Below are 26333 nucleotides of genomic sequence, written 5' to 3'. Positions count from 1 at the left end.
AGACTGAGTTGCTGCAGATAATTCCCGAAGTTTCGTTCATATAACGAATCTTGGAACCCCGTGACCGTAACCCCTAGGTATTTCATCTCTGCAGGGGCCCAAACGAATCCCATGAGGTCCACTGGGGCTGTAGTGTCTTCGGTCAAGCGGAAAAGGTCAGATTTAGCCCGGTTAACCCAAAGGCCGGACAAAGATCCGAAGTGGGCAAAATCACGCATGACGGGTCCAAGATTACGTTCCGGATCTCTTATGTATAATAACGCATCATCTGCATAAAGAGAAACATTCTCGGGTGTCCCGGACAGCCATATCCCCTATGCAAATGTTTATGTCGTAGTAAATCAGCAAAGGGTTTCATGACAATTGCAAAGATAAGAGGGGACATAGGGCACCCCTGTCTGGTCCCCCTGTCAATATCAAACGGAAGCGAGAGGCGGCCGTTGGTGCACACCCTTGGCATAGAGCAGATGTATCCAGGACACAAAGCGGGGACCGAAATTGCATCTCTCAAGCACTGCCCAAAGGAAGAGCCAAGACACAGCATCAAATCCTTTCTGCACATCTAACATAGCCGCCACAGTGCACACCCCGGGGTCAATTTGGGCAAGCACATTAAATAACTGCTGCAGGTTAAGTGCCATGGAGCGGCTGGGAATGAAACCAGATTGGTCAGTATGGATCAGGTGTACCATATATGGGGCCAGCCGGAGGGCAAGCACCGTAGCAAATATTTTAACATCACAGTTTATCAGTGATAGGGGGGGTGATATGAGCCACACTGTGTGGCGGGTTTTCCGGGCTTAAGAAGGACCGTTATCACTGCCTCTCTAAGTGTAGGGGGCAATTCCGTCCTAACACAGGATTTATCCCATAAAACAACTAACTGGGGTGCAAGGAGGGATTTGTAACTTTTATAGACGTCAATGGTGAGCCCATCTGGCCAACGGGCCTTATTGCGGGGTAGAGCATCAATAGCACGGACTATCTCTTCACCCCGTATGAGTCAGTCAAGTGCATCCCTAGTTTCATCCGATAGAATAGACAGTGGTAGCCCATCTAAGAATGTTTCTATGGTAGTAACCGGGGCCTTGTTGCAGCTGGTATACAATGTTGCATTAAAGGAACAGAATGCTTCGGTCACGTCCTTTGCAGTGTGGACAAGTACTCCCTCAGAATCCTCAATTAGAGGAATGTGACACCCACCCCCCTCCTGGCCCACCAATCTAGCCAACAGGCTACCCGGTTGCTCACCCTCACCATATCTCCTTGCAACTGCTGGGTTATCTAAAAGTGTGCGCTCCCTCTCCACCGCCTCCTTAAAACTATCAAGAGCCTCTTTAAGCGCTTAGAGTTGTAGAGGCCGGGTCCAGAGCATATGATGCTTCAAGCTGCTTTAGGGAGGTCTCACACTGTTCCTGCGTATTGCATTTAGGATTCCCACCTCTTTGGCCATGGCCATGCCCCGGATATACGCTTTAAAAGCACCCCAGAGGATAGCCAGGGAGGCCACAGTGCCAGTATTAATATTAAAATAATCGTTCACACATTCTCCCAGCTCGGCTTTGAAACTGGATACAGTAGCGCATGGGGCTTAAGCTTCCAGGAGTGTCCAGGGGGCTGCCGTTCATCCCAGGGTGATTGGGGAGTGGCCCGAGTATGTCCTCAGAAGTGTATCTGCATCTGCTATACATTTGATTAATTTCCCAGATATTACCCACAGATCTATCCTAGAATGTGAATCGTGCACGATTAAGTAGAAAGTATAATCCCAGGACTGAGGATGTAGCATTTGCCATGCATCCACCACTCCAAGTCCAGTCTGCTTATCCAGGACAGTACGGGCAGCTCTAGACAACAATCAGGCCTTGCTACCAGATCTGTCCAATTTGAGATCAAGAATGGTGTTAAAATCTCCCCGCCCACAGGACTGGGAATAGGGGATATCTGCCGAGCATGTCTGTCAGCTGCGTGTAAAACTCAGGCTCATCAGTGTTGGGACCATATATGTTGAGCAGTACCACCTCCATACCAGCCAGTATCCCGTGCATCAACACGTAACGCCCTAGAGGGTCTATGTGTTTGTTTTTGGGTATGTATTGGAGTGATCTATGGATTGGGGTCATTGCCCCACGGCTTTGGGTCTAGTATTGTGAGTAGAAGCGCTGTGCGCCCGAACTCTTGGCGAACCTCTCACAACCAGCCGCCTGTGAATGAGTCTTCTGCAGAAAGAGGATGTGGGTTTTGTGCTGCTCCACATACAACTGTAGTCTACGCATCTTGGAGTAATTGCCCAGACACCTAACGTTCCAACTCATGCATCTTAACATATCAGCCATAATGCGATCCCTGCAGATATAAATACCAAGACCTACAGCGGTCCCACCCATGGTATCCCATGAATAGCATCACAAGATGTTGCCACCATCTGATATCTCTGCCGCCTATATCAAGCATTTTCTGAAACCCGTTGCCATCCCCCCCACCCACCTCCTCCACCCCTTCCCAATCAGGGGGATTGAAAACCCCACAACAACTATAACAAAAACCATTGCAAATTAGCATTGGGGGTGTGGGGGGCTGATAGCGTCATGCAGCCCACCTCACACCACAGCAGCAAGCAGTGCGGGTAATACTAAGGCACTTAGTAGAGGAATTATTTAAACACTAATAAGTAGGATAGTGACCACGTCAGACCATGAAAGGGGATTCTTTGCCAAAAGGTGCAACTGTTTCCACTGGCATATTATGCATGAATGGTGCTTTCAGAAATGGAGTTGCGCCATTCTTTTTCCGTTTTATACTGGATATTCTCATTGTAATAGGAACCAGGCACTCCTACCAAGAGGTTTCAAAGTGCTCGACCCAACATCATACCAGAAGCAGTCATTAGAGTGCAAGGTTAAAGCAATATTTTCATTTTGTAGTAGAACAAAAATGTTTACAGGACAACAATACATTGTCTGTCTTATGGATGTCTTTAAATACGCTGTTCCAAAGCCTGGAAACCAGCACCACGCTGGAACAATCAACGGTTCTGGAATGGTTAAACCACGGAGTATACATTGTAATACGTATAGAGGAGCATAGAGTCCTCGCGGACAGATGCCACTTGGAACGCTGTTTTAGGTAAAGAGGATCCGAGCCAAAGTCAGCCTTATGCCCTGAAGTAAGCTATTTTAATATAATTCTGCTCCCAAAGGTCAACCATTGAAACCTAAGAAGTACAGAGGAAATATCAACATATCTATGGGTATTTTGACAACAATAGCCATAGTATTCAGAAGTATCTGAAGAGAAAGCACCTACCTAAATCCCCCCATACAGCTATTTACAATAGTCCAATCTGGATCCCACTTCAGTTTTAATCAGAATAGAGCTGCGGTTTTCAGAAGGAAGCAGCTTAATCTGCCACAAGAACAAACAGTAATTGGTATTCTTTATGACTTGGTTAATTTTAGGCACCATAGAGAGGGAGACAACATGCCCAGTGATTTGTACACGAGTCTAAACATTTATGGACGAATCGGCTAACATACAATCAGGATTGTTTTCAAGAGATTTCAGGAAAACCAATGCCAGGGTGGGGTTTGGGGGCAAGTAGTATTTCCATCGAAGATGGGGAGTTTTTGATGCAGGAAATGCAATCGAGGTACAAATAATTGACATTTTTTTAATGGATTTTGCCCTAACAATATGTGGGGGGTGGATTAGGCAATAACTAATGTGGGGGCTAAGTGGGGTGTTTCCCCACATTTATTTGCAGCATAATCTATCAGTAAAACAAATAAATTCAATTAAATGTTTTTGGGCAGGTCACATAGAAACTTTCCATCTTTCTGTGATAAAAGTCCCAGGCAATTTTGCATCATTCACAGCTTAGCACAGCGGACGGTTGATTGAATTTTGCTCAAATGTTGATGGAAGTTACTGTTCAGACAAAAACATATCTGGGTATCGTCTGTGCAGTTCTGAAAACATCCCTAGGTTTGCTAGTATGGGCTTCAAGTAGATGTTAAAAGAAATCTGCAATGAACACAAAAGTTGTGGGCCTCCATATGTCACACATTCAGTATTTCATAAAAGGGAGCACACTAACATGAGAAGTGCGATTGCTCATAAAGTAAGATAGCCAAATGAGCAGAGACCTAGCTAAGTCTCTGAAGCTCTGACAAACAATGGTTGATGGTCTTAAACACTGCGGAGAGGTCAAGCAGCATCAATAGGCCAATTTGTCCCGGGACCATAATTTGCATTAGTGAGTCCCTAATATCCAAACTGGACAAAAACCAGATTGGCAATCACCAAGATGGTTGGACTCCAAATAGTCTTGCAATTGGAGGGAGGTGGCTTGGTCCAACATACTCAGTAGGTATGGGCAATTCATGATTGGGTGAACACTGGCACAAACAGAGGCGCCCAAAGGAGGTTTGTTGCATAATGGTCTGAAACAAGTCAGTTTAAGTTTATCTGGAACAACGCCTTCACCAAAGGAGGAGGATGCGAAAGGGCTGAGCAAAGAGCCTAAAGGGTCTGCACATTCCTTAGTGACCTGGTCCGAAAACAGGTCGCTAGGGCAGTTAGAAAGCTTAAGTGAAGCAAGAATGTCATGAACTTTGTTGAGAGAGATGGGCAGAAAGTCCAACAGCGGTGAGTGAGCTTTAGATGTGGTGCCTACAGCTGGTGTTTCACAAGTAGTAGGAGAGAGTTGATCAGTAATGGCACTCAGCAAAGAGAGGGAGGACCTAATGCGATTTATTTATTGTTTGCTTGTTAGGCGCTTATACAGGAAATACATTCTGTTTCAAAGCGCCCACAGGGCAGCAGGGATGTAACATGGGATAGCAGTACAATTAAATACAAAACAAAATAAAAAAATACAGAGGGGGATGGGACGACTGAACCTACTATGCCTTGTAAGTATTCAGAAAGTGCAAGTGCAGGAAAACTCTAATCTGTACACATATACCCCCTAATGAGTATGTGTGTTTTATATGTGTGTTTTATATGGCCAAGAAGGGGGAACAATTTACGGGAGAAGACATTGTGCCTGCATTTTTCAGATCATTGAAAACCTTAAAAAGTTATTTGGTAATAGAGCTGTGTGGCACAACATTGGAAAAGATGGAGCATACCCACAGAAAAGGAATGAGTTCAGAAAGCGAAATCTATATATTATATGGAATACCTGACCCATGTTATGTTATGTTACTTGGCATTTATATAGCGCCTTATGTATCATTGGTGTGATCTCAAAGCGCTGGTAGGTTTAACGCCCTCGAGAACCGCAGTTCAAGTCAGTAGAGAGAGTTGTATGGTGCGTGGGCACACCGGATATGTGTGCAGCTGGTGTGGTTGTTGCATGATAGCTGCTTTTTAGCAGTAGGTGTGGTGCAGAGGAAATCAGTTGGATGTGTTCAGTCTGGAGGGTGGATACCCAGACGGAGTTCTGGCTGCGTTAGGCCTGAGGAGACGCCTAAGCTAGCCGGTATGTGCTCAGCTAGCTGTGTTTTATTAGGATGAGGTGTTTGTGGGGTCTTGTTAGTATGAGAACAGCTAGGCTGAATGTGTCATAGCATAGCTGTGTTCTAGTTGAATGATAGTGTATAGGAGAGAGTAAACGTGGTAGTGTGATATGGTGGTCATCAGTAGAGCACCTGCGACCTGGCACAAGAGCAGGACAGGGGGCGTACATAGCGGCATACGTATATAAAGCGACAGGATGGATAGGGTAAACCATGTGATACAGTTAACAAGGGGATACAGGTACATAGCATATATATATATATATATATATATATATATATATATATATATATATATATATATATATATATATATATATATATAGATTCAACCTCAGCACAGTGACGCTATTAGGCACACTTTCTAGATTCAGCTATATCACAATTACGCTATTAGGCATACTTTCTAAATTCAATTATACTACAGTGATATTAGGTACACTTTCTAAATTCAACTATACCACAGTGACGCTATTAGACACACTTTCTAGATTCAACTATACCACAGTTACGCTATTAGGCATACTTCCTAAATTCAATTCTACTATAGTGAAGCTATTAGGCACACTTTCTAGATTCAACTATACTACATTGATGCTATTAGGCACACTTTCTAGATTCAACTATACCACAATTACGCTATTCGGCACACTTTCTAGATTCAGCTATACGCTATTAAGTACATTTTCTAGATTCAACCTCCGCACAGTGACGCTATTAGGCACACTTTCCAGATTCAGCTATACCACAATTACGCTATTAGGCACGCTTTCTAGATTCAACCGCCGCACAGTGACGCTATTAGGCACACTTTCCAGATTCAACTATATCACAATTATGCTATTAGGCACACTTTCTAAGTTCAAACTTTGGCACAGTGACACTATTAGGCACACTTTCTAAGTTCAAACTTTGGCACAGTGACACTATTAGGCACACTTTCTAGATTCAACCCTAGCACAGTGACGCTAATTAGGCACACTTTCTAAATTCAACTATAGCACAGCGATGATATTAGGCACACTTTGTAGATTCAACTATACCACAGTGACACTATTAGGCACTCTTTGTAAGTTCAAACTTTAAACACAGTGATGCTATTAGGGGACACTCAATGATGTTGGGAATATCTTCTAAATTGAACTTTATGGGACATGCTATCATTCACAGAGTGATATCATTTATAATTCCGTCTTAGTGTGGCACATGCTGACAATCACATTTCTATCTAGATGGGATCCAAGTTAATGTTCGCAAAATAGTGTGTCGCATACTAGCGTTCAAATTCTATCAAAGTGTGGGATAATTCTAATTAGGTGTGGCATTGCTAACATTCACAGTTCTGGGGTAAGGTAATGTTGAGTGGTAGGGTTTTCCCGAGCAGAGTAATTGCTCTACTCCCCACCCATGCAACACTTACTTTTTTAGTTGCTGCTGGTTGACGGCTGGTTTCTGGCTTCACTGGCTTCCCCTGCGGATACCTGCCGACACATTATGGATCCCCCTTTGTTGGAGCCGCCCTTTGCCTTGGGGTCCTTAGCCTGCATCTTTTGGACGAGACGCAAATGGACATAGAGGGGACCTGGCTTCCCTTCTTTAACAAGTATGGATGATAAATTGCCCTTGGGATAAAATGGCATGAGGCGAGGGAGTAATGGTCATGACAAAGAAATAAGAGAAACTTCAGAATCTGTATTCACAAAGTACATTTAGCACATGTTGGTGGTACTGTTGATGTTTTAAAAAATATATATATATAATACAAACTTGATTTTCAAAATAAGTTCTTTGGACAAATTAGCTGCAGATTGAATGGACTGAGCATAATGGTGCTATGCAGCCGAAAAGGAAAGCGATTTTGTCTAGATAATTCAAGAGTTTTGCCAGCTAGTTGTCTGCTGAACCCTTCATTTATTTTGTCTGGGGGTGGGTGTGTGTGAAGGATTGCAATCTGGCAAGGGTGTAGAATTTTTTTTTTTTAAATGCCATTTAAATATAAAATGATGCAGGTATTTCTCAGAGAAGGTGGCCTGCTGACCAGATATCTCCCCACAAGAAAATCCATCCCAAAAGCATAGTATACACCAGTGCCCAGCCGAATCAATATTCTGATATGCAGCCCTGCTCTCCCATGGCACAGAGCAGGATCAGGGTACATGTGCTTTCTTGACAACCACAGTGCCAGGCAAGTAGCTACAGCACAGAAACTGCATTTAAAATATGCACTTCTGTTCCAAAACCCCATAATTATGTGTCTACTGTCCTGGTGCCCATTAAAACTTATATAAAAGCCATACCTTCTGAGTTAGGATAGGGTGGAAATGGTGGACGGTATTATTCATAATTAGCCACATCAGATTGGTATCAAACATGCTATCACATATGTTTCAGCCCTGTGAGCCCAGCTCAAATGTGAAAGGATATGTGCAATCCCCAAAGCCAGGCTGTCTCTTCTACTTCCAGCAACACTGTAGCCTTGGGGGATGCCTCTCTTTGTTCCTTTGCGGGAGCATGTAACACCATCTCTAGTGAGACAGCCACGCCACAGGAAGTTGCCTCAGGAGCAGGAACCTAAACACATACCATTACCAAAATAACAAGCCTCACACTATGGTGCTGCATACCAAATGGGCCTCTGATGCTATTGACGAGGGAAGCTGCCAGGGTCAGTGTACGCAGAGGGAGCTCAGATCAGCTGGAGGAGGGTTCCAACATCTTGTTTTCCCCCTTTACTTCTCTTCCTTCCTGTCCCCCTCCAATTCCTTTAACACAAAGCACTTTGGATCTGATGTCAGAAGGCAAACTACACATTTTCAAAGGATAGGGACTTGGATCTATATAGCAGGCTTGCTTTTGTCCAATTACCTATAAATATTTGCTTTTAAAAAGAAAAGAGGAGGTCTGCCACTCCTCCTCAGATTCATGTTGAAACAGACACTGAAGGAAGAATTTTGTTAGATCTTTTGTGGGAGAGTTGGCTTTCCAGCATAACTTAGAATATGGTCTCATAAAAAGCTGTAGGTCATGTGTTTCTCCCACTGTGTATGGACATGCAGATGTGCTGCTTTTACAATATAATGTGAGAATACCTGCTTTGCTTGAACCAGCACAACTTTAGTTGACAAACAAAATAATTTTAAATGACACAGAACCACTGGTTTTACCCCATCATATCTTTATTCAAGTATTTCACAGCAGTTATATTACAAATTACAGTAAAAGTTCAAAATTCCAGAAGTTCAAAAATTAAATAACTTACTTCATAACTAAGGTAAATTGAAGTCCAAAATGTAAAACATCCAATTGCAACACAATTCTCAATACAAGTACAGAATCCAAAATATTCCATAGTTGATGAAAAAGGTCTACTGGATCCACAAATCAGAGACACATTAAGGGAAGAAAGAAAGGACTCAATGTGTGATAACCAAAACAATTGTACAGGATACAAAAGGTGACCGAACAAGTTCAGAAAATGCATTTTTTTGTTGTTTAACAGATTACATAATATTTATCTTAACATCCTGTTTCAGGAATGTTAAACCATCACTTAACTAGCAAACTAAAAAGGGGAAGACGGGATCAAACAAGGAAAATAACTGAAACCTTTTAACTCACTGGCATCTGCAAAATTAATCATATTAAAAAGACAAACAGCAGCAAAAAAATGGCCACAGGTGAGACAATTGGAGTTAGGTCCTCGACTATTAACATTAAGCAAGGAGATGGCCTGGTATCTTGAATACAGTCCTAGATTCCAACAGATAAAACACATGCTTGGTTTTGGCGTTACCGACCTGAACAGGAGACTAAAACTAGTTAGTAGGCTCTAATATTTGACATTTTCAAAACAAAAAATAGATGCCATTCCATACACATCCTCCATGTTATCCCAATTGAAACAAAATCGAAAGGGTGTGAAAAAGTGATGTGCAGACAGATTGTTTGCAACTTAACTAGCACCATCATACATCAGCAAAAATAATGATTGTGCAAGATTTTTTCCCCTCAAACAGGAGATCAGACTGATTTTCAATGCCTGTCATATTAAAAGTTCTTGGATAGTTGTGCATCAATACTTACATAGATTAGCATTGCTGCCATGAGGTGGCATTCATTGACAATAGTTTGGATTAAATAATATACTCATCTGCTAAAAGAATTGTTACAACATACTTGAGACACAAATTCACCCAATGTCCCTTATGGCAACACTTCCAAATGTAAAACACCTAAAAATGTAAGAACATGTTAAAAATGTATGCAGTTCCATCTTAAACAAGCGCTTTTACCGTTAACCTCATTTGCACAGTAAATCCTGTTTTCATCATTTAATTTCATATTGTCAACTATTTAATTTCTCCACCTGCCACAAGTAAAATTTCTGTGAAAATCGAACTGAAATTATTTGTAGTTTTCTACTTCTCTTTAGAACAGCAGCAAGAGACCTGCAAAAACATTTCACCCCGAATCTGCTACAAAATTGGCTACATTTGTGTTTAACTTTACAGCCGGTAACAAATTCCATCTAATACAAAAAGCAGTCAAGTTAATGTATAGGACAGTAAAATGTCTAAACCAGTAAGAATGGTAATAAATACGAATGAAAAACATAGGTGAAACACCATATGCTATAGAGCATTTCATTGTAAATGTGTTGTTAATATCATTTTACAACCTACAAAATACAGTGTGTTTCTACATGTGTTGCACTTAAAATAGAGTAGTATGGCTAATAAAATATGAAAGTGCACCCTTTTTACCAGACACAAGGAATATTAGTGGCTTGTAAAGGGAAAACAAGGAACTGTATGTTACTAAAAGCCCAGCGGATTACTGCAGTCGGCCAAGACCAAAGGTCCACATTACAGTAAGTTCTCTGAAGTGGCTATTACTAGTCACTAAGCCAACAACGTGGAGCTATGTACCTAAGCTTCCAAATGTAAACCCGGCAGAGTAACTATTTGACTCCATAAACACTGATGATAACTAAAATACAAAAGGCTGAGGTAGGTCATTATCACTGCAGTAGCCCAAAACTGTCCTTTCCTCACACAGAAAAAAACATGCAAGTGAAAAATAAGTTGAGTTGCATATATGGAAAGAAACACCTGTAGCTAAATGGTGGTTGTAGAAAATGATGAATGGCAGTATCAGTCACCCATATACAAATATACATAGTTCTATACGTTTGTTATTTTCTGATGTGTGTAGAAATTGCAGGAACTTTCAAAACAGAACATGAAATACGTATTAGACTGTTGCCTCTGCCTCCCACAACTGCCTAGATTTTGGCTCCTTTATTAAAGAGAATGAGAACACTGGTCAGGAAATTAAAACCCAATGAACACCAATAACAATGCATCACTTACATCATGGTGCAAGTTGAGCTAGAAGTAGCATTCATTAACCTTGTCAACTTTTAGATGGATCAGTACTGGGATTCATATACCGGCACGGTTGACATTTTTCTTCAATTCATGAACCAACACTTTGATAACATCAAGCATCAGGTGCCTATGGGCAGCAACCGGGAAAACCCATAGTTGAGGGGTTTCAAATATAAATATTTCCAGAACGCCAGTTTCAGAAAATTAGACTTGGCTTACAGCCACGAGATAAATCAAAGGAATTACCATTCTTAGCACACAACATCTAGCAAACCCCACGCTGTGCAAAAAGATACGGTTCTCGCTACTAGAGAACGGGGCACAAGTATGTTATGCTAGCCATACTCCCTTCTGGAAATTGTATCCTAATGTTACTTAGGCAACCAACCTGCCAGTTAAATGTCATTCCCTTTTGCAGTTGACTATAAAGGCACATATAAAGGAGTTCCAAAGAGCCTACTTTCTGTTATCCAATTTCTTCGGCTTTCCACGAAAGCAATCATTGACAACCTCCAAAAAGGTTACCAGTCCACTTCCCAAATAACATCACAAAGATAGAAGGCCAAAAACAAAAATGTTTTAAAAAATTTTTTAAAAAACATTATCCGATAGCGAAATCCAGTTTATTGTCTCCTGATCCGTGCAATTTAAAGTTTGCCCCACAATGTTAATGAGAAAACAGGAACAGGAATATGTCCTTTTGCTGTAGCACCAAAGATGTCCCAGCTGTGGTGGTGTAGTTTTCATCTGTTGTGAATACATTTGTATATGAAATTCTGTTTGGTTCTTGTAGGCTGGTTGGTTTCACGTACCTGAGACAATAGCACCAAGTTTAACAGAGAGCAACAGAAAAAGCAAGCACTTAAGAGCAATGCTCTGCATAGAGATGGTGCGATTGGAAATCAAATGGCTCAGAAGATAGTTCTCCCAAGGGCATTTTGAAAGTCTGTTTCTCTTGCAGAGTTCACAGGAATGTTTCAAAAATTGTAATTGTCTTCTCCATTGCCTGCACACAAAAAAAATAGTTGAAATAAATTCCCAATTACAAACAAATAATATGTGCAACATACTTTTCCAAACTCTAACCATGCACAATATGAAAAAATAAAGTTTAAACATGTCTACTCGATTCCGGAACTGGCAGCAGCATACCTGGCCAGCTTCAGGCCTCTCTTGTAATATCCTGAAGTAAATCTTTGTGCGCATTTGGGACAGTGCCTTCACTGAGTGCAGTTCTGCCTTACCTGCCCGAGCAAACAACAGACTCCATTGGTTGCAGCCCTCATCAAATATCCAGCTCAGAACCTTGCTGGAGGAATGTTGGTTTGTTGATTTCACTCATTCATTGAACGGTATGCAACTTTCATTTTCATAACTGTCAATGACTTTGTTTAAAGCCGTACAAAACCACTAAACTCGGTTTCTCAATCTTTGCAGAGAGATAACTCCTCCCCTTTCCCAGCTGCCCTATATAATCACGGGCATGTGCACATTTGCACGGGCACATTTGGGAGAGTGCCTTTGGTGAAAGCTGTTCAGTGAACCGCGCTCGCCATACAACACTTGTGGTACAACAATATTGATCAACCCCACTTTCCCTCTTGAGTAAAAGTAAACAAGCCATGGTGGCGTACACATTGAGAATGAACATGCCATTACTTACTTCTGGCCTCACCAAGCTCCTCTCTGATGAATGATAACAGAACTGCCTCTTATGAGATCGAAAAGAAACGCATGAAAAATAATTAACAACTGAGCTGAAGGCGATTTGGAATCCGAAGCCCAAAGCGCCTGCTGACAAGGCTATAACAACAAAGGATATAGCAATAAAATGTAGCACATCCATGGAAATACAGAGCTGCACGCATGAGCAAGAAATGAAAGAAAGCGAGACCAATGACCCACAGATATCAAATGAAGAAATCTTAGCCTGCTCTTCATTAACAGATCCTCTACCTATTTGCTCGAATTTCAAATCACACAAGATGCCGGAGCAGAATATAATGGAATCTACCTCATCAACTTGTGCAATTATACATAAAACAATGGATACATCAAAACTTTGCTATAACCTGAAATTATTTTTTTTAAAACTGTAGACTCGGAGCGACGTCATAGCATATGATGACAAAAACAGGCTGAATAGACTGCAGCAAGATAATCCCACCGAGCAAAAAGATTCTGCCATTCACAATACAGAAGCGAGACTCTTACAAATACTGACATGCTCACCAACTTTTGATGAAAAAAGTGAACCAGCAGAAGTGCCGCAAATAGCTCAAATTGTATGTGAAACACAAATGGGATCTCCTATAATGCATGCTTCAAACTTATCTCACTCCCCCATACTCTATCCGAATCGAGGCAAATCTTTCACAAAAGCAACATTGATATCAGACACGCCTTTTGCGAAACCCATGCCTAGACCTTCCTTTGGAATAAGAGTTTCCGAACCCAGGTTATGAAATAACACCAACAGCGATGAACAATGGCTTATATAGCCTGACTAAACTGTACGAATCCCTGGAAATAAAAATACAAGACCAGACAAAGGTAATGAACGCAATCGCAATAAAACCTGACTCAATTAATAGGGTAGAATCAAAACAAGAAAATATTGAAACAAAGTTAAGCAAAGAAACTGGCATAATAAACAATATACCGGCCAAATGCGATCTTTTGTTACCAATTAACGCAGAGCCAAATCTTCCTAGATCTCACGAAAGTCAGGCAAACAAAAAAGTAAGTGACCTGAGCTTAAATGACATTCAAAATAATACGGAATACACAAACATGTCTATATCTGAGATGAGAAAGAATGAAGCGGCAAGAACTTGCGAAATTGAATACATAGAAGCTGCAACAACACAAGAGTCAGTATTCAAAGCATTAATCCAACCGAAGCGGAAAAAAAAGACAAACAAATGTTAAAAAAAAGAAAATGTCAAAAAAAGAACTCAAAAACCCAAAAATGTGTTAATACCCTGATTATTCCTAACAACAACAAAATGCCTAATGCGAAAGTTTCCAACTCTGGAAAAGATCTACAGAAATCTCATGATAAAGTGGAAGATCCAACTCACCCCAAACTGACAGACGTTGCGAGTATAAACCAAGAAGATAAATCTGATGAAGACCTAAAGAACATCTCCACATGTTCAATCACGACTTTCCAGAAAAATGATGATGAAGAACCCACATTTGCTGGAGGAGATGTAAACCACAGTGAAATTCATGAACCAGACGAATATGCTAGGACAGCTAGCTTATGGCTACACGCACAGAAGCAAAGCATGAAATGTTTCTTAACCTTAGAACAAAAAAGATTATGCAGTTGCAGAAAGTCTAACTCCGATCAGCGAGAAAAGCTCAGAAATGAAGGTCAGGGGCCAACAACAAAGAAATATCAGCACAAACGAGGGTTTAATGCACACACAGGAGGAATGCAATCAAGGTCAACAATCTCGCTATGGGAAGAAAACTGAAATGTAAATAAGTTAGCGACCATGCCAGCAGATCGACATGAGCCTGATATACAAACTCATCCAAAGAAAGAAACAATTTGACAAGATCACCCTAGTTGATCGGACAACCTTGTCATCACCATGATTGATTGAACTTGGAATGACCCCTTTCCCACTAGAACCACTATATTAAGAAGCTTTAAAGCCATTCAAGAATTAAAACCAATGAGTGACATTGAAGCTATTCAGATTAAAAATACCAGAAAAATGGATACAGCTACTTTAAGAATACCCTCACAAATTGTAAAAGAACGACTATGGAACGTCAAAGGAGCACTAGCAAAACAGGGATTTCATCTGAACATCAAAAAAAATATATAATCATAAAAGACAGAGATGAGAGATCATCGCAAATTGAAAATCACCAAGAAGAGAAACCAGTGAGAGGACAAGAGCTATTAATAAAGTGCAAAGGCGACAAGGGAAATCTGAAATGTGAGGTTTTTTGCAAATCTAAAAAAACCTCTATACACACCAGGAAATGGGCATGGCTTAAAGATGCAATCAAAAATACCAACCACTCCAATAACAACTAGAGCCGAAAGAAGTGTGCCCCTCATTATTTCAAGATGGTAGTATGGAACACTTGGGGCTTCATGCACCTATTAAAAGAAAACCCTAACACCCCTGGGGTAACTACCATCTCATCCTCTTACAAGAAACATGGATTATGTCGCAACCTATCATACCGCTCATCCTCTTACAAGAAACGTGGATCATGTCACAACCTATCATACCGAACTATGAAATATGCTGGAATCCTGCAACTAAACACCAAAAAAGAAGACAAATGGCTGATGTATTAGCTGCTCTGTGACTATATTCAGGTGGAAAAACAACCGCATGGGCAGCCCCTCACACTTGTGTTCAACTACTCAGGTTAGATTTTTCTTTTAAATAAATCCTCCACTTGATGCACACACTGCAATCATCAATATATATTGGAATTCTGCTATTATATCAGATGACCAGTTTTTAAAACATGTGACTGCCATGCAGGATATGGTTGAGAATGAACCACATCATTATACGCTAATTATAGCGGGGGACTCAAATATAAGATGTATAGTATTAGACAACAAAGCCCAATCCTCAAAGTGCAAGAGATGGATGGCTAGGATGGTAAGAATGAAATTTCACCATCCTTAATGGCACAATTGATGGTGATAATCCTGCTAAACCGACATGGAAGAGAAATAAATCCATCGCTATTCTAGACTATGTATTTATATCCTTGCCACATCAGCAGTTTCAAAATAATTACAACTTCTGATAGTGATCATAACATGATGGAAATTTCATGGAAAAAATCGTCGATACAACAAAACAATTCTATGTAAATGATTTATCATTAAACAATGGAAGAAACAGAATTAAATGGTCAGCTCCAAAAATAGACTCCTTATTAAACAAAATGAAGGAAGAAATTCACTCATCCATGAAAGTTAAATCACATAACAAAAACGTTCTGTATAATCATTTTCTTGCCATGTTCCAAGAAAAAACTCATAAGAACAATCATCCGAAAATTCATACATAAACATTCAAGCAACCCCAAAATCAAACAGATAAAAGCAAATATGAAGAGGGATATAAAACACTTGAATCACTATTGAATAGATGAGCAAAAAACTAGAAGTGCGAAAATAAAAATCGAACTATAAAAATCACGTCAAACAACTCAAAGCCTTGAAAAAACAAGAAGACAAGGAGAACATGATAAAAGCGATCTCGATAAAGTCAAGTGCGCAAATATGGCATTTACTAAAAAATGCCAATAATCATGCAAATTACTCTCTTATTGTACACAAAAAGCGAAAAAGACATGGACTGACCATTATACCAAACTGTGCAGGAATAAAATATGGATTGCCTGGATAGCTTCATCCAAATCCAAAAACTAAAGCTACTCGCGCGCACCAGGGCCAGACGTAACATCTAATGTCACACTAAAAAGTCACCCGGATAAATGGGCCGAAGTGCTATATCACATCTATCAAACAATCCCACAGTCTAGAAATATACCCTCTACATGGCAGCAATCAATACCAAATATTTAAAAAAGGCGACAGAAATAATCCAGCCAATTATAGACTTTTGTTCCCATTGGATACACCTGGCAAAATATATGCTTGCCTACTTTTAAGAGATATGCAAAGATGGCTAAAAAAAACAAAAAGAATGGATCGTCATCAATCAGGATTCATCACTGGCATAGGCACTGCTACTAATTTAATAATAATCTCAGCACTGAAAGAATAAGCAAGCGTTTGTTGATTTTAAACAGGCGTTCAACTCTATATCTTGATTACTATTATGGGAAAAGTTAAAGAAAGCACCCAAATTACATCTTGAATCTAATATCTCAATTTTACACCAGTACATCCATCAGGATAAAGCTGGATCAGAAAGGTCTCCTCTCGCAACCAAAACTGACATTTCAGGGATTGAAACAAGGATGCATACTAGCATCCACATTGTTCAATATTTACATCAACGACATTAATACACATTTATCCATGAACAACACGTATCCCCCCAAATTGGGCCAAACCCTGATAGCATGGCTACTCTATGCAGACGACCTGGTGCTCATTGACCAGACACCTATTGGTCTTCAAAGGCAACTCGAAGCTCTACACAAATATGCAAGACAAAATAAACTGGAGTTAAACGCCTCCAAAACTAATATTATGAAGTTTTAGAACAGAAGAGGGAACCACAAATGTACAGAATTCAAATGGTTCATAGGAGGTAACCACCTAACTACCACTCCCGAATATAAATACCTGGGTGTCAATATCAAAAATAATAAAAAAAGGATATACCATACAAAGAGGAAATAAGAACACAAAATGCAGTCACTGACCTCCCAAGGAAAGATGATACATGCCAAATATGGGAAATGTTCCTACACACAGGTACTGATATACTACATACAGAAAGTCGTGCCAACTGTAATTTACGGAGCCCAATCCAAACTGTGCCATTATCAACCCAACTGGGACTACATAGAAGGTCTATTCTGGAAATCACTGCTTCCGGTACCGATCAGCTTTCCAATAACTATCATCAGATACGAACTAGGACTATCATCATTGAAAGGAAAAGTATGGTGGATCACTACAACGATGTATAGAAAATGTGTAATGCCTGAGCAGTATGAAAATATGCTAATTCCAACTAACCTGCAATCTCTGAAAAAAAATGCTTTTTGACATCTAGATACCTGGAGAGACCATTGTGGATAGATAATGAAACTGGTGGATATTGATAGCTCCACAATAATATCAAACCCTGACAGGGCAAAAAGAAAACTGTGGGAAGTGGACTGGATCAAAACGATGACACAATGCAGATCCTACAGGATATGGAAGATCTCCAACTTCCCCTTGAAAAGTCGAGGGTAAATCTCCAAATATCTACAGAAATAGCCTGACGCAAAAATAATGAGAATGTCATTCAACCTATGGCCTATGAGAGCGCTCCTCGCCCGCAGAAATAAGGACATTGATACCAATGCTAAATGTAAATTTTGCGAAGCAGAATGCAATATAGAAACACTGGAACATCTATTAGTACAATGTAAGAGCTTGGTTGAATTACGTAAAGTACATTATTATAGACAATTCAAGGATTATCGGAACATGTCACAAACTCATGCACGCAAAATGATCATTAATGCTGATCATGTATCCATGAACATAGCCACAATAAGGTTTTTAGAAAAAATGAATTTATAATTAGAATGCAAATTCATGTTTTAAACAGTGAGAAATGTAATCTGAAGTGTATTTATCAAAATGGTTTTATTATGAATGATTATAAAATGTCAACTCGAGATCAATAAGCTAGAGCATGATGTTTAGCTGAATAAGAACTAAACATGTATTACAATGTGGCAATTGTGAAAGGTTTTAATTTAAAACCAAAACACAACATTAATTTAAAAAAATGATGAAGTCTTTGTGGAACAGGGTGTGGGAGCCATGGCAGAGAAGACAGGTCAAGAAGCAGGTCAGCAGCCACTGCCTGAAAAGAGGTCTCAGAAGAATGCAGACCAGGTTGGGAACATTGAGCCCTTAACCTCAGAAGAAAGGATGATAGAATAATGGCTATGAAGACAGATAAGAGGGAAATGACCAAGCAGACTTAGGTCCTGAAAAACAGATCTGCTGTTGAGGACAGGGTGGGTTGCCTACAAATGACTGTAAACTCTCTGGCTATTCAGCTGGTCTTGACAAATAAGAAGAAAGTGGAGTAGGAAATATATTTAACACATACTCAGTAGGAAAGATACTTAGCAAGCTACGTTTTATAAGGAATCCAAATTTATGGATGTAAAAAGCTTCCTTAGAGCTTTAACCTGGTGCTATTAAAGGTCCTCGAAATTGAGAGGGGAGCATCACACCCTGGTGCCTCAGCCAATGGCAGGACACCATACAAGAGCCTGCCACTGCCAAGAGTTTAAACTTTCCTGTGAAATAGACTTGATGGAGTCCACTTGGGATGATTCAAAGTGCAAAATCATGTTTAATAATTTAAGCAAGCCTGTAGTTGATCAGAGAAAACCCTTCATAACATCTGAGCAACTAGCAAGAGAGAAGGTCTTACAATACTTTATGGTGGCCCGAAGGTGGTGATGGACGGACAAACCCAGGCAGAGGGAGAAAGGGAAGCACGGTCAAGGCAGCAATTGCTCTGAGTAAGTGCAGCCGGGCGAGCCAGCTAAGGGAAGTGCAGAAAGGGGGAGGGGGTGAACTGTAGCATTACAGATACAGCCCCTAAGTATCGCCACGGATCCTGGCCCCAGACAGCTTTGTGGACAATGCAAAGGGCCTTGAACTTGATCATTGCAGCCACCGGGAGCCACTGGAGAGATTTCAAGGCTTGAGAGATATGAAGAATCGATAACTATGAAAACAACTTGGATAACTATGGGAGGTGCTGCCCATAATACCCCAACTCAGGTATGTCTTATATTGACAGTTAAACGTGCCACCAGGACAGCAGTCTTCTAGATATGTACTTTTTTAGAACAGGGGTGCATCTCTTAAATGAAGGCCCTGCACTGCAGAGACTTAGCTGTCACTGCAGCTGTCAAGAGGGCACCTGTGGCCCCTGAACCTGCCTGGTGCCACTGGAGACCAGGTGCTGCAGATCAGCCTACTGAGACAGCCGTCATTGGGGTACACTATGCTTTTGGAATGGAGATTTAGGACAAGGGAATCTGATCGGCAGATTTTCCTTCCTGAATTGGAATTACCCGCATCATCTTTTAACAAACATAGATAAAAAAGGCACGGCTTCTGGACCCTTGCCAGGTGGCTATTCCTAACACAACCTGAGCGAGAATGGAGTACCTCAGCGGGCCGAAGCAGAGCCCGTATGAGAAATCGCCCACAAGATCCTGCACCGAACCAGCGGGAACCAGGTGGTAATGCCCACCACCATCGAGTACAGTTGTGGAGTCGCGGAAGCTGCTCCACAGTGAGACGAGAGGCAGTTGGCCTACATAGCCCTCCCAGGGAGCAATGCTCATCAGATACAACGTGAAGTAGGTGAGAGGCACTAGAATAGGCAGATCACTGTGCTTGATCTTAGAGCTAGATGCAATACCCTGCTGCTGGTTATGGGGTTTCAATGAGTGCCCTCCCATCTCCATGTTGTATGTTCCGATTCACAGTTTGAACCCTGTTCACCTGAGCACTGGGTTACTGGTTTATTCAATATGTAGATATTGATAAAATAAAGGATTCAAACCAAATTATTGGTGCTGTATTTATTGTGAGATGTCAGCCAACACCCGTTTCGAGCCTCCTGGTTCTTTCTCAAGGCAGTGAATCATAGTGTGACACAGTACCATGTGTAAGAGCATTGATTTAACACCCAAATTAGTGATTTCCACATTGTTGTGAAAATAAGAGGCGTCTCATATGCAGTGACAAGAAAACACAGTATATAATTGACATAAGGTATTTATTAATGGTAGACAGTTTTGTACACATTCAAGTAATGTACATGCACAGGTTTTCAAACATCAGAACACAATTATTCAACATATTTAAATTCATACACTGACAATGTTGGTTATGAGAGAGAGAATGCGCCAGAGAAAGAAGGTAATGTTTAACTTATTGCATGGAGTTTTATGTATGTCTTGTGTTGTCTTACTGTGTGGTGTGACGAGGCAGTCATTGCTGGAGGGCGATGAATTGAGGTCCAGGGTGATTTCTCATGTTCTTGCCCCAGATTGTTCTGGGTGCCAGTTGTATGTGTCCTGTGTGGGCTGGTTGGATTTGTGTCCAATCATTCGCCCAAGGTAATGTGCAAGTAGATTGAATTGCTTGTTTGTAGAAGCTGTGGAGAACAAGATTTTATAGTCCGGACTTGTCGTAGCCCATGCTGAGCTTCAGTTTAGCATGCATTTCAGGTATTTAATTGCAAGTCAAGGTCTTTGCCCAGACTTCTGGCCAGCAGAGTTCGGTGGTGTACCATACCGGATGGCAATCGTGGTGATTAAACTTGTGTCCCTCTAGGGTGCCGAGTACTTCCACATAGTGAGGCATTCTGAGTCTGGGTAGTGCAAAGTTGTGCCCTTGGCAGCAGTGTACTTGGCAGGGCTTTATTGCCCGTTGAGGACAACTTGAGTCCGTGCGGGAGAGATTGTTGAATTCTGCATGCAGTATTTAGGAGGCACCGATTTCTGAGTCTCCTCCTAATTAGGTAGCCTGGAGGCCTTAGATGGACGTGGTTGGATTTAATTGTTATAACACGGTCCTGCAAGTGCTGTGTTAACAGTGCCCGTTTTATGAACCGATTGCTAGTGCAGTTAAAATAAACGGATTTGGTCAGCGTGAACATGATTGATTGTACTAAATGAGGAACGAGTTCAGTGAAAGCTGAGCTTGTGTGATCGAGTGTGGCAGATGACGGCAGAACGCTGTGATAGATTGCCCAGATTAAGTTCATGGGAATTTACAATTCAAGGAGCATGTCATTTGCCAGTCTTGTTCTTAATAAAATGTTAGTAGCTCCTTAAGAGAGCGCTTTGTTGGAAGAGCGCTTATCTGTTAGCCCTGTTGGGCTTGTAGAGAAACTGCTGCGGTCACTGCGGTCTTTCGATGCTGGACGCCATGTTTGTTCTTTTCTTTTTGATGCCTCGTTGGTGTAATGACGTGGTACTAAATGCCAGTTGGTGCTGGTTGGAGGGCTGGCTGCTTAATTAAACAGCCTGCAGGTGTGCAACTGGCCTTGAAAGGACATAGTTAGGATTGATTGACTAATGCGGTCCCAGGAGTGCCATGTTGCCGCTGCCCATTTTTAGAGCAGAAGGCATTTGCAGTGAATCTGAATTTGGTCAGAGTGGTGCTAATTCAGGGGCTGGCTGCATAATTACATCAGCCTGCATGTGTTCAAATAGGCCTGTACGTATTTGGGTATTCCACTAATTGATGTGATATTTGAGTGGTCATTGCTTGGCGAGTTACTCTGATGTATGCATAATTACTGAGGGTTCACTCAGCGCATTTGAAGGCCTGCTTACTGTCAAGCCTCCATGTACATTTGCAGTGCATTTCCTAATGAATTAGGTTGGCCCATTGTGGCTAGTGTTATTATCTAATGGACGTTTGTGCCCTAGCTGGTTAATGGGGGACTGTTGATAGTTTGGTAGCGGTGTACATCTGAGTATGTCTTTAGGCCTGATCAGTGTGTTAGATAGTGCACTGTGGGGCAATAAGGGAAGGGATGGGGCTCGGGTATGAATTAAAGAGGCTATGTTTAAATCAGTCAATGTTGTCACATTAGTATAGAGTGAATCATCCATGCTTTATCTCATTGATGTAGTTAATACTTATTTTACAGAAATACATTGAATTTGTGCTTTGTTTTAAGACCCGTTGACTCGCATATGTATTTACAGATGAGTCTTGCTTCTCTCTGCCGTAGTCTTAATTCTCGGTCTCCTCCTCTTGCGTCACAGGTTACTAGTCCCACAAACGGGATATCCTTCTTGTTTTCTTGTCTGCGTTTCTCCTGCCAGTGTAGGCAAAGGGGATATCTTGCATTCTGCGTACCAATCATGTTTAGGTGTTCCCTGATCCTAATCTTCAATCTTCCAATTGTACTTCCAATTTACCTTAATTTACAGACACATATGATGGTATATGGAACAAGTTACTTACCTGTAACTATTGTTATCCAGCATGGGTCTGGCATGGATTCACATGCTCATGAATATTCCCCGTCGCCAGGCTGGGGATCCTCGGTAAAAAGAAAAACAGTTTCACTTTCCCTTATAAACTGTATTTATCCTCTAAACCAATCACTGTCCACTGGGTCATTCTGACCTATCCAATGACAGTCCTCTCCCTAAGCCCCTCCTCTGGCAGCCATCTTCAGATTTGGTAAGCACGTAAAGTGGTAGTATTACCAAGAAGAGCCGCAGAGGGAACGTAGGGAGGGTTTGCATGTGGCTCCATGCCAGGCCCATGCTGGAAAACAATAGTTACAGGTAAGTAACTTGTTCCTTCTTCAGCATGGGGTCTCGCATGGATTCACATGCTCATGAATAACGAATACACAGCAGTACAACATTACACAACCACAGGAGGTGGAAAGGCTCAACAGAAGCAATTAACTCTTACCTCTGGAACAGACTCCCCTCAAGCGCACAGGTTACGTAGCACTGCTTGGCCGACTATGGACTCTTCCCTGGAATCCCTGCCGACGCAGTAGAACTTTGTGAAGGTGTGCACAGACCGAAACATAGTAGCCATGAAGATGTCCAGCAGGGGCACACCAGCGAGGAAAGCCGTCGTTGCAGCGATCAATCTGGTGGAGTGGGCTCTGGAACGGCCGGGCAGCAGTCGGTTCGCCAACCGATGACCGTGCATGATGCAGGCAGAACCACCTTGAGATGGAAGCTTTTGACAGGGCCTTCCCATGGTTCACAGGACCAAAGTACACAAACAGCTGTGAAGTCTTTAGAAAACTCTTTGTACGTGCCACGTAGAACCTCATGGCACGAGCAACGTCCAGCGAGTGCAAGTCCCTTTCAGCCGGTGACGAAGGTTTCGGGAAAAAACATCATCAAAGGTTTGTTGAAGTGAAATTCCAACTGAACCTTTGGCATAAAAGAAGGGTCTGTTCGCAGCACCACCCTCGATTCGCGGAAAGTCAATTATGGCTATTTGCAGGACAGGTCCTGTATCTCCCCAACCCTCCTGGCAGAAGTGATGGCCACAAGGAAAGTCGTTTTCCACAAGAGGAACTTGAGAGGGGCTTGATGAATAGGCTCAAAAAGGACCCCCCATGAGCCTCTTCAGGACCACGTTGAGTTCCCACGCCGGGGCAGGAGCATTCACCAGCGGGGAAGATCAAAAAAGTCCTTTGAGGAATTCCTTGACAAGTCGATGAAACCAAAGTGAAGACCTTCCTGGAGTCCTGGTGTAGCAGTAGATAGTAGCTTGATCGAGGCATGCGCCAGCCCGACCTTGGCCTAGGACAGCAAATATGTAAGAATCTGCAGGGCTGTGACCCTCAGAGGGGTAATCTTCTACGACCGGCATCACATTGCGAAACACTTCCACTTGTGACCGTAGCACTTCGAAGTTGATAACGCTCTGGCCTTCGCAAGGACCTCCCTGCAGTCCGCAGGCAACACATTTCCTCCAAACCCTAGGGCTGCAGGAGCCAAGCCCTCAGATTGTGCGATCCTGCTTCGTGATGCAGGATTGCGCCTCCATCTCTGGCTAGAGGATCCGGGACCACTACCGCTTGATCAGGGAGACACTGACAGGCTGAGAAGGTCTGGATACAAATCTGCCTCGGCCACGCCAGGGCGATGAGTATCACCTGCAACGACTCTGAGTGTATTGATGACTTGTAGCAGGAGACGCTACAGAGGAAACACGTACAGAAACATACATTCCCACGGGAAGGAGAAGCGTCCCCTAAGCTCCTCAGTTGGTGGAACCTACTGGCAAACTTCTGGCATATGGAGTTTGCTGCCGTCGCAAACTGATCTGTGGCCTGCTCCACTCGGCGAAGATGTGGTCCACCTGGTCCTGCCGAAGTTCACACTCCTGGCAGGAGTGCAATTCCCTGCTGAGGGAATCAGTGATAGTGTTCTTGACTCACAATAGGTGAAGAGGGACGAGAAACATTTTTTGACTGACGGCCCAGTGCCACAAGTCCTGCGCCTACCTGGAGAGCGCAGGGAATCAAGTGCCCGCTTGTTTCCTGATGTAGAACATTGTGGTGGTGGTGTTCATGAACATCCTCACCACCTTGCCCTTCAGAGTTGGAAGGAATGACTTGAGGGCCCAAAACTCTGCCCGTAGTTCCAGGATGTTGATATGGAGATCCTTCTCCTCCGGTAGCCACAGGCCTCTGGCATGCAGACGTCTGGTGTGGGCTCTCCAGCCTTCCAGGGAAGCATCCGTGGTGACCGTTTACTGGAATGGAGTGTTCTGAAACCCTATGCCGCAATGTTGGAGCGGATGCCCCACCACCTTATCGCCCAATGAACTTGTTGTCCAGAGTGTTTTTGTCCACAAAGTTTCTGGACGCTTGTACCCAGCGAGAGTCCAGGAACACCTGAAGAGGTTGCCTCCGTAACCTGCAGAGCCAGATGAGGCAGATACAGGACAACATCATGCAGAGCAACGACTTGTGGTCCACACCATGGCAGTCTCCATCAAAAGCCGCTGCACCTTCCCCTGAACAGCCGCTACCGTCTCCTTCAAGGGTGATGCCAGGCAGGACACTGTATGGAGTCTGGATCTCAGGAACAGCACGTTCTGCGATGGTGTCAAGCAGGACTTTGGATAACTGATGGAGAATCCTAGATCCGTCACCAGCTTGATGACCGCCTTCGTGTGTCTGACGGCCAACTCTCACGAGCGGGGCACGGATGAGCCAGTCGTCGAGGTACGGGTATATATGAATCCCCCATAGAAGCATATGGGCCGCTACCGGTGCCAGGCACTTGAAACCGAAGGGTAGGGCCTTGAACTGGCAGTGCGGTCCCTGCACTACGAAGCGTAGAAACATCAGGTGTTTCCTGTGAATGGGGACGTGGAAGTAGGCGTCCTCCAGTTCCAGCGACGTCAAGAAAGCCCCTCTTTCCAGTTGGCCGAGCATGTACTGCAACGTGAACATCCTGAATTTCTGAGACTTGAGGTACTTATTCAGACGTCACAGGTCTAGAATGGACCTCCAGCCCCTCGTCTCCTTCATTACCAAGAAGTATCTGGAATAGACTCCAGAGCCCCAGAATGGCTGGGGAACCAGCTCTATTGCCACTTTTTCGAAGCATGGCCCATACCTCCTCTAAGAGCTGAGGGATGTCCTGCTCCTGATGAGCCAACGGAGGGTTCCAAGGACACCTGTGCTGAAACTCCGGGGTATGTCCTTTGGCGAGACCGTCCAGCACCCATCTGTAGGTGGTGATCTTTTCCCACTCGCTGACAAACCTTGTCACCCAGCCTCCCACCGGGGTGAATCGGTGGGGGCCCGACATCTTGGCTGGTTCAGGCTTGCTTCGGCGGCCTGCCCTGCTAGCGACAGCAACACTGTCCTCCTCCACCGTAGGTCTGCGAACAGCCTCTGAGTTTCCTGGGTCATGGATCTGGAAGGCTGATGGTACGAGGAGGAGAAACTTTTCGAAGACCTGCCTGACTTTCTGCTGGAGGAGCAAAAGAAGAGCTGGGATGTTGGAGGGTGCCCAGGGAATGGGCCGTCTCTGTATCTGTCTTGATGGTCTGTTGGGACTCGTCGACGACCTTCCTGAAAAGGTTATCTCTGTCGAACGGCATGTCCAGTACCTTCATTTGGACCTCCTGGTGGAAATTTGTGGCCTTCATCCAGCCCTGGCGACGAAGGCAGACACA

The 26333-nt window shown here is 42.7% G+C and overlaps 1 protein-coding gene across 4 annotated transcripts in view; it reads right to left on the bottom strand.

Moving 5' to 3' along the window:
• Window positions 1–8677: 8677 nt before the first annotated feature.
• Window positions 8678–26333, bottom strand: part of ATAD2B (ATPase family AAA domain containing 2B) — a 3113054-nt gene continuing 3095398 nt past the window's right edge. For all 4 annotated transcript variants that reach the window (XM_069605879.1, XM_069605877.1, XM_069605876.1 and 1 more), the window contains one exon: window positions 8678–11918. In XM_069605879.1, coding sequence (XP_069461980.1) covers window positions 11877–11918 — 42 coding nt within the window. In that variant the 3' untranslated portion in view covers window positions 8678–11876. The remainder of the gene's footprint in view (window positions 11919–26333) is intronic.

Source organism: Ambystoma mexicanum, chromosome 4p (assembly GCF_040938575.1).
Source record: "Ambystoma mexicanum isolate Mex_15411 chromosome 4p, UKY_AmexF1_1, whole genome shotgun sequence".
Taxonomy (NCBI): domain Eukaryota; kingdom Metazoa; phylum Chordata; class Amphibia; order Caudata; family Ambystomatidae; genus Ambystoma; species Ambystoma mexicanum.
The sequence above is the reverse complement of the archived record's forward strand: the minus strand, read 5'-3'. Positions and strand labels throughout refer to the sequence as shown.